General features: G+C 38.0%; 1 protein-coding gene across 1 annotated transcript; it reads left to right on the top strand.

The window, feature by feature from the left end:
* Window positions 1-8,429: 8,429 nt before the first annotated feature.
* Window positions 8,430-9,017, top strand: LOC149686161 (uncharacterized). The gene has a single exon (XM_089871092.1). It carries the CDS (start codon window positions 8,430-8,432, stop codon window positions 9,015-9,017), a length of 588 nt encoding a protein of 195 aa, XP_089727218.1.
* Window positions 9,018-9,746: the final 729 nt, after the last annotated feature.

Raw genomic sequence — 9,746 nt, 5'->3', positions numbered from 1 at the left:
ATACCCCAACCTCTTCCCAGGTTGGCTTTTGAATAACTTTAAAGCAATTTTACCATAGATAAGCACAAGGTCTTCACTGTCTTGACTGCTAAAAATTTAACATTGAATAACCTGATTTCTTTTGTATGTTTTCGACCAACTGAGAGGTCAAGGGAATGAAAACGCTGCCTCAACCTGAACCCCTAATGGCTAATGCCATAAGCGGATAATTCAATAAGTGGGACATCAGGGGAAAATCCTCAATGATTTTTTCGGTAATATCCTATTGGATAGAATCCCGTTGGATCGAATTCAAATTTCTAAAATTGTAGCCAAATTTAAAACAATTTATAGCCCAAAGAGCGATTTTCTACTGAATGGGAATATTTAAATGGAAGAGCTTTCGACTGAATGGGATGGGTTTACACATATAAAATCATAGCGTTTTCCTTGAGTTGCCGGGCTCCAGTAGCCCAATGGATAAAGTGATTTGGATGATCGAAGAAGTTAAGCAGCATCGAGCGCCGTCAGTACTTGGGAGGGAGATCTCTTAATGGTAAGGTTAGATTACGTTAGGTATGGTTAGGTTAGGGTTAGACAATTTCCAAAAATGGAAGTTATTTTCTGAAATTTATTGAAGAATGTTATTGGTGAACACATATTATTTGCTGCAGTATCAAGAAGTTTAATAAGAAAATCAATTTTATTTTTAGGTTAGGTTAGGTTAGGTTAGGTTAGGTTTGGTTAGGTTTGGTCAGGTCAGGTTAGGTTAGGTTTGGTCAGGTTAGGTTAGGTTAGGTTTGGTCAGGTTAGGTTAGGTTAGTTTAGGTTAGGTTAGGTTTGGTTAGGTTTGGTTAGGTTAGGTTAGGTTAGGTTAGGTTTGGTTAGGTTAGGTTAGGTCAGGTCAGGTTAGGTCAGGTCAGGTCAGGTTAGGTTTGGTTTGGTTTGGTTAGGTTTGGTTAGGTTTGGTTTGGTTTGGTTTGGTTTGGTTTGGTTAGGTTAGGTTAGGTTTGGTTAGGTTTGGTTAGGTTAGGTTTGGTTAGGTTAGGTTAGGTTAGTAATATTTTATAAATCATTTAACAATGTTACGCCTTTTCCAAAATATTGAAATTTAGCTTCATTGACTTCTCAAATAATATGCCTTTTCCAAAACATTACTGTTATGTTAGGTTAGGTTTGGTTTGGTTAGGTTAGGTTAGGTTAGTAATATTTTATAATTCATTTAACAATGTTACGCCTTTTCCAAAATATTGATGTTTAGCTTCATTGGCTTCTCAAATAATATGCCTTTTCCAAAACATTACTTCTATGTTAGGTTAGGTTTGGTTAAATTAGGTTAGTAATAATTTATAAATCATTTAACAATGTTACGCCTTTTCCAAAATATTGAAATTTAGCTTCATTGACTTCTCCAAAAATATGCCTTTTCCAAAACATTACTGTTATATTAGGTTACGTTTGGTTTAGTATTTTCTGCAATAACAAGAAGTTTAATAGGAAAATCAATAGAAAAATAGGATTGAAAGGAAAATTCATGATTGGAAAACCGCCCAAATTGCGGTATTCGGTCTAATGGGATTCGGTCGAACGAGACATTCTATCCAATGGGATTCGACCCAATGGTAGACAATCATTTTTTCAGAGCGATTTGGCAATCGCGATATCCGAAAACGGAATTACGTCATTTCAGAACCGGAATATTTAAAAGCCTTATGCGCGTAACGTGCCTATAGCTGTTAAAAGACAGTAGATAGCACCCCCGCCCGCCGAGAGTACCTACTAACAACATGCTTTAGACCAAGGCCTAGGGAACATTTTTTTTTGGATCCGGGGAGTCCGATGTATACTTGACTAAGGTAGATAGTCCTAGATCAGTTCGTTTCTGTGTTGTCCGTCTTAAAACAGACATTCATTACGAATGTTTTACGGATATAGTTTGTTGTGTCCCACTTATTTTTATTATTATCCACTTATGCTAATGCCCTTTTGTTGGCTGAGCGCCATACACGCGCATTTACACCTACGCTAGTGGTTAATCGAGACACTTTTGCAAAATGTCAATTATGTAACTAATTAAGCGAATAAATTAATTTAATTAGTGACTTAATTAGTTAAATAATTGACATTTTCCAACACTGTCACGATTAGCCACTAGCGTAGGTGTAAATGCGCGTGTATGCAACATTTTATGCAATTTGAACGACGGAAAGACAAGATATATTGGAATTAGTAACTTTAAATTTAATGTCATTTAACTTAATGTTATTTCAAAAGTAAAAGTTTTTCACAATTTTGTTGTAATCTTTGAAATGTTGTCTTTCGGTTTGTAAAGTCTTGAAATTTTTTAAATGAAATACTTGCTTGGAAATGAGCAGAAACTAAAGGCATATGAACAACCCTTCCCCCCTTCCCAAGTTGGCTATAGCTCGACCTTAACTCGGAATTTGGCGGGAAAACTTTCATTGGATTGGTTGCTAGTTTCATAACGCCCCCGATCTTATCGCTCCTGTCACTTCCCGTGTGTAAAAGAACTCTGTATATGGTGCCAGCTTTGGCTTATAAAATTTACCTTAAAGCAGGGAACTGAATATAATAGCTACAGGGCCCAGCTAGGTTTTATTTACTTTCAAAAATGCGAAAAACCCTATTACAATGAACTGATTGACAGCTATAATAGCTGTGAATCCCATGTGCTAAAATACATAAATGAGTAGTAGTGGCCCTACATTATATTACCATATATAGTCTAATACAGCTAATGGCAGAGTTGTCATTAGTCTATGGAAAAAATTCTTTCTTTTTGGAATTTTAGGAGCTGCCATAGAAAATAAGTTCTGGTTCTATCCATTTACCAAGCATTTCCAAACTAAAATGTATATCAAGTTAACCGATTCCATAGACCATTTCTGGAATGCCATAGGGAAAGTAAACAGCACAGGGGCCGGGCCGCCATATTAGGCTAGTTCCCAAGCGCTAAGAAGCACCGCAAGCGGCAGTGTGAGTAGACTAGCCTCCCGCGTGTAACGAACGCTAGCTTTATGAGGCGTTGCCTCTGGCGCTAGGGAACTCTCCTAATATGGCGGCTCTTCCCTGTGCGTTAGTTTCTCGACATGTAATTAATGGATTGGTCTATTTCACGTTAGTTTTTTGCTAGGCCTGTGCGAGTACTCGATCTAGTCTCGAGTCAAGTATGGAATTTTTAGTAGAGAAAACTTAGCTTAATAATTTATCAGGATTCGACTGGGACTTGACATAATTTATCAGGATTCGACTGGGACTTGACATAATTTATCAGGATTCGACTGGGACTTGACATAATTTATCAGGATTCGACTGGGACTTGACATAATTTATCAGGATTCGACTGGGACTTGACAACACTTATCAGGACTCGACTCTGGGACTTGAAACCTAGTTCTGAAGCTGATTTAATTACTCGAGGACTCGATACCAATTAAAATACTCGACTCTCGAGTCGAGACTCGATAAGAGCTGTTTTTTGGAATCGAGACTCGACTCGAACCTCAAAAAACTGGAATCGCACAGCACAGGCCTAGTTTTTTCCCGATCCATATTCGTGACGTTAGTTATGGAAAACCATCCATTCCTACGGTTTTCCATGGTTTCCACGGTAAATGAAAATTTACCGTTCCCACGCAGCTAATTCCTAACATAATTTACACCGCCATATTGGTGGGTAGAATTCAAGACGAAAGCTGAGTCACCAATATGGCTGCCAAAACGGTGGTAATTCTTAGGATGGTTTGACGTAGTACTTGCTCAACTGAAACCTCTCTATTATTTCCTTTCCGTTCCTACGTCATAATTGGTTCTCACGAGCTAATACACGTTCTAAAACCAAAAGTTTATGCTCGCTTTTAATTTAAAGTTTCAAAACTAGGCTTAGCAACGATTGTGCCTTTTTTAGAGCCTTAATTTAGGCCTCATTAGTTCTTATAATGATTGATCCGATCATTATTTTTCCGCTACTATACGTCAGGAAGCTTAAAATTAACTTCCGGTAGTTTAAGATTTAGATATTTTTGTGATGGATGGGACCAAACTTCTTTTTCGATATATACATCCAAGGTTCTATTAGGCATATTTTCGATACTTTTGAAAATCCCTCTATTTAGGTATAATGGAAATGTTTAATATCAGGCTTAAATTTTACGATTTAAATGTGACTGGCCCTTGAAAAATACTGCATTCTAAATCGGAACGTTGCGTTACACATTTCATTAATTGCGTAGCTTAGAGAATTTTTGAATAAATTGTAATACTAGTTATGGAAACCATATTTTCTCGAAAGTTAGTTTTTATCATAAGGTTATTGTGTTCCTTAATTTCAGTACGAACTCTCATCATCTCTTTAGGGTGGTAATTCTCATGTTTCCGGGACGTATTATAAATTATTTTAAAGTATCTAAACATGTTACATAATTTCAGAAATTCGCCGAAAAATGTAGTCAGCTTTGCGTTTCAAAATAGTTAAAATGCATTTCCTAAATTTAGTTATGCATAGTTTGTACAATTCATGTTTGGTGAGAAAATGTATTGTAGATTGTTATAGATTTATACCACCATAATCGAAAGTCGTTTCGCTATAAGGTTATAGTTCAATTTAGGCCTATATGATGTTTATGGTGCTATGGATTACCTTAACATTTTGACAACTAAAGATTTCCACCATGGAAATGGATCAAAACGTTCCTATAAGTGTAAAGGAAGCCTCCTTTTATCGTTTTCCACATCGAATAGATCAATAGACCTAACCTTACTAATTAAATCAACCGGATACTTATTAGCTTAAAAATAAGAGCCATAATTAATTTACTTTATTATTTCCAGTTATCTAACATACTCAATTTTAGCCAAAGCAATTTATTGATACGCAATTAAGAATTTTACTTAATATTTTTCTGAAACTAATGTTCTTTATTTAATTTTAATTAATTACATAACCGTTAATTAGCTATTATGCATTTTAACATTATCCTTTAATGCATTTTTAACTTTCTCATTTTATGCATTTTTAACTTTCTCCTTTTCCCCATCTAGTAGAATCAGCCAATAACGTTGTCGCAGATTAATTGTCTTAGAGTGTAACCAAATAACTCCGTCGTAAACAAACAAAAATCATAAACTTTAATCCAAAAAATTAATAAACTATTTCCGTACACGTCTTCCTTCTTAGAATTTCACGATAGAACCATACCCCCCATCTCTCTCTCTCTCTTGGGGTTTTCAATAACCCCTTCCCTTGTTGACCCCCTAAACGCGTTTACTTTTCGTGGTGCAATACCTTGCCTCTTTTACACTGAATAAGTATGGAATTTCCATCACCGCTCGATCGACCAGGTTACAATAGACAAGGTATACAACGTTTCTAGAGGGAGAGGAAGTTACACGTGTACTGGTATACATTAAATATCAAAACATTTTACAAAAAATCCCCATTCCAATCTACGTCAAACGTGTCATCCTTTTTCCCGCCAAAAGCGCGAAATTCCCAACCTGTAAGCTTTGTCATCGACTATCCGCTTGACCGTGTCTTTGCCTCATGAGTGTTAGGGCTAGAAAAAAAATTCTAAATGCAGATAACTGGAGCCGCAGGTAAAGTTCGGACGGTGTTTCAGTATCGTACTCAAAGGTCGTGGGAGCGGAGCGACTGTGTTAGGCAAAGCCTCAATTCATGTTGTGATTTTATCATCATATTTCATAGGAAGGACATTCAAGTGCTAATCTAAAGTAAGTTTTCATTTAATATTTGTTTCGCTTGCTTTTAATTTTGGCCAACCCGTAAATTGCTGTTATTTTTAAGTTGTATTAAGAATGTTGATGAAATTACCAATAAGTAAGCCCAGGCTACATTATTTCGCTTGAGGTTTGTCTTTCTCTCAAATCTATAAACTGTCATATGACAAATATTTCATATCTCATGACTCTCATTTGTTAGCTTCCTTATAAATCTCACTGAAACTGATCAATGTATTTAATTTTTTTTATTTGTACTTTTGTAAAATTATGGGTGTTAATAATAATTTAGTTGTAAATTTTGTATAGATAGTTTCCACTAAAGGGGCTTGAGAAAATTCCACCCCCTACTCTCAGCTTCCAATTCAGTGCAGTGTTGTCAGGCCCTCTGTGAGCCAAATTGGTCAAGTACCTAGTGGATCTGAACTGCTAGCCTTTTTATGTGCAATTTCTTGACTCACCAAAGGCCTGACTCAACACTGGGGAACTGCAAAAGAAAAAACTAGAGTTGTAAGTCGGAAAATTTTCCGGAAAATGACCGAGCTATATTTTTCCGGAAAATTTTCCGTATTTTTCCGCTACCGGTTTCTGAATTAAAAAGTTAAAACTTGAAAGTTTCTCAATTGGCTCTCTTTTCAAAACATTCATTTTTTGGTTTTCGGTGAATTTGGAGGGGTAAAAGTTGTCCAAGGTCACAGAGTCTAGTGACCTCTATTCTCTATAGCAAAAGCTCACTCATTGGCTATCGCTTGCATGCATAGGGTTACTGTTTGCTCTTATGACGGTAGGTGTTAGAGAGTCAGAGACCTAACCGTTAAGAGACTCAAGTTTAACTAAAGTGAAACTAAAAGTTATCAGGCATAAAGTATAGTGATCGTCTGCGTCATTGTAAGGGAAACGAGGTGTTATATTGTTAGTGAATCAGAAGCATTAATTCATTTGTTTAAACATAGAGAAAGGCAAACTAAGTTCTCAATTTGACTGGTCCGAAGAGAAGAGAATAATTCAAATGCATGCAACAAACATGTAGTTTTCTTTATAAATTAAAATTAAATCTTTAAAAGTTTGATAAATTAATTCAAAGCTCACTTAATTGCTAGTTTTATATTTTTCCGGAAAATTTACAACCCTAGAAAAACCTTTAGTGGTAACTACGTATTAGCCTATAGAGTCAAAAATTTCAGCAAACTTTTTAAAGTGCGTGACAAAATTTTGATTTCAAATTTGCTGTTTATATATAGAGTAATGTCAGTTCTACGTATGCAAACGTCATACTCTTCTATCGCTTAGCTCTGTGTCATCCCCCTACCTAGCTCGTACAGTATCCCCTCTTAAAAAAAGCGCGCCTAGAGGGAGGGATACACAGTCTACTCCCCTCTCTAACGACAATAGTCTATTGAAGTTTATATTAGCCCTTCTAAGAGTGTAAAAGGGTATAGGATAAGTTAAATTGCCAAACCTGACGACTGCCGATATGGTCGCCAGAATCGAGGTAAGGAATAAGAGGGTCTGGTGTGAGGGTGATTACCGAAATGGCGGCCTCGACTTGGTGTGTATATTCGGAATTGGTCAATTCCATAAGATTCTAGGAATATTAAATTTCAATCAACAAGAATTTACTTTTTGTTAAGAAAATTAGTCACTTAAATGCCTGGAATATTCTAGATTTCATTAATATCTTCGAGAAAGATTTTTTTCCCTGTCCCCTGTAGAGGAAAGCCCGCGTGATGGAATTACAATTCATTTAGAAGCGTGTTGGAAAGTGTACTTCTAAGAAAAATTAGTGTGTGATTATCTGAAAACGCGAGAGAGAACCTGAGAGCGTTCGGACAAAGAGAAGGCAGTGACCAACCCCCTTGGGCTTCGACCCGGGTTCGATATAAAAGGAAGAGTGCAAGCCCGGGAACCCCCTCTTTGATCAAAAGGAACGGCTCTCGCGTTCTCTCCTCGTAAGTCGGTGACTCAGAGTGTGAATAGGCCTTTACATAAAATATTCATGTTGTCGGGGGTAAAAGCAGGTACGAAGGGGGTTCTTCCCTCCCGCGGAAAGAATATTTTACCGGGGGAAAAAGCAGAGATGAAGTTAGTTCCTACCCTCCCGCCAAGGAATTTATAGAAAGACCTATTTGGTTTTGTAGCGAAAGGAGTTAAGTCTAGCGTTCTCCTCATTATACCAGTGAGCACTAATACAATGGAGAGTCGGAGAGACCAAATTCTCCGTCAGCCCTCCCTTTCAAAAACCTTACCCGTGCTTTGGCTTTCTTAGACACATGCGCAATCGGCGCAACGGAGGGGAATCAATCGGAGACGTTTGTTACGTTATTACGCCTATAAGCATAGGCGTAATAACGTAACTGTCGTATCCATAAAAAGCTCTACTGCCGCTTTATTAAAAAACCCGACTTATCTACTATTTAGTTTTTTAGTCTAATTTACATTGTAAAAATACCTGGTATTCTTTTTGTACATCATGCATTCACGGGTTAAACTTCTATTGTAAAGATCTTAAAATGACTAGCTGTTATTCAGTAAATAAAGTATATTTAGCTTAAATCTCACTCGCAGTTACTTACATTCAACTACACAACAATGGCGACGGAGGCGAGATAGAGATTCTACTACATTAGCTATTCATACGTCACTACCTTTGCGTCACCGTTACTGCTATTGCTGCTATCGACATCATTACAGCCATGGCGTTACCCGCCAATACGTCTACTTCTACCAGAGGAATCATTACGGGACATTTCGAGCCATACGACAACATCGAACCATGGTGCCATTACGCTGAACGAATAGACCTCTACCTTAAGGCAAACGATATCACCAATGCAGACAAAAAGGTAGCAATTTTCCTGACACTACTCGGATCACATACTTACGCCCTGCTACGAAGCCTCGTGAGTCCGGCAAAACCTGCTGACAAGACATACGATGAACTGGTACTCCTGCTTACGACTCATTTCAACCCACCACCACCGGAAATTACCGAACGCATCCGATTTTCGAAGAGAGACCGCGCCCCTGGCGAATCGGTTTCCGCGTACATAGCGCACCTGCGTAAACTAGCTGAACATTGCAAGTTTGGAGCCAATCTAGAGACGATGCTCAAGGACCGCCTGGTGGCGGGAATACAAAATCAAGCCGTCCAAGCCCGATTCATTACCGAGCCACCACAGGACTTGAATCTACAAAGAACCATCGACAAAGCCCTGAATATGGAGTCCGCAGCAAGGCACCTGAACGACATAAAGTACCTCAGGAGTCAAGGGTTCGGATGAACTTCACCGGTTGTCTACCAAAAGCGACAATAACCATTCCCGACGTTCGCTGAAGCCCACAAAACACAAACTTGCCCGTCTACCTCCAAACCTATGCTACAGATGTGGAGACGTAAACCACAAGGCGAACACCTGCAAATACTCAACGGCCGTTTGCAAGTATTGCAAGAAGACGGGACACCTGGAAAAAGTTTGCTTATCTGCCAAGAACGATGGTCAAGGTCCAGCCAATACTACGCGTCGTACAAAGAACAAGACTCGTAACAAACGTCTCCGATGTTTTTTATAGGCTATAAGTAGTTAAAACAAGCTGGTCCAGCAACCAGAACATTTTTGCACACCCAATCAATTTATAGGACATTGGTCCAGTCAGGCAGTGACCCCTATAAGTGTCTCAAAGTTATCTTATTTCCCTCCCTGCTAAAAAGAAAACCGACATAATAGGCCGGGTTCATTCAACTTTGGAAAACAAATTTCCCTGAGATTTCCAGGTTTTTCCCTTATATTCTTCCCTGAGTTTCCCAGATTTTTCCCGTATATAGAGTATCCTATGGACCACATGTTAACGAAGGAGGAAGGCTAAATAGGACAATTGCATAATAAAAGGGCATCCCCGTATCTCTAATATAATCAGAGTTATGAGCCTCCAAAGTATACTGAAATGTTAATCCTATGGAGGGAATATTCACGAACATTTTGCTTAATTACTCGGCCCCTGTTTGACGAAAT

This window comes from Phalangium opilio, unplaced genomic scaffold, assembly GCF_054372755.1.
Source record: "Phalangium opilio isolate 3A_F unplaced genomic scaffold, DU_Popi_V2 ptg000032l_1, whole genome shotgun sequence".
Classification (NCBI taxonomy): domain Eukaryota; kingdom Metazoa; phylum Arthropoda; class Arachnida; order Opiliones; family Phalangiidae; genus Phalangium; species Phalangium opilio.
Note: the sequence above shows the minus strand (reverse complement) of the source record. Positions and strands in the feature narration are given on the sequence as shown.

Excerpts from the sequence above, each read along its gene's own strand:
- LOC149686161 (XM_089871092.1), top strand. The coding sequence starts at position 8,430 with ATGGCGTTACCCGCCAATACGTCTACTTCTACCAGAGGAATCATTACG.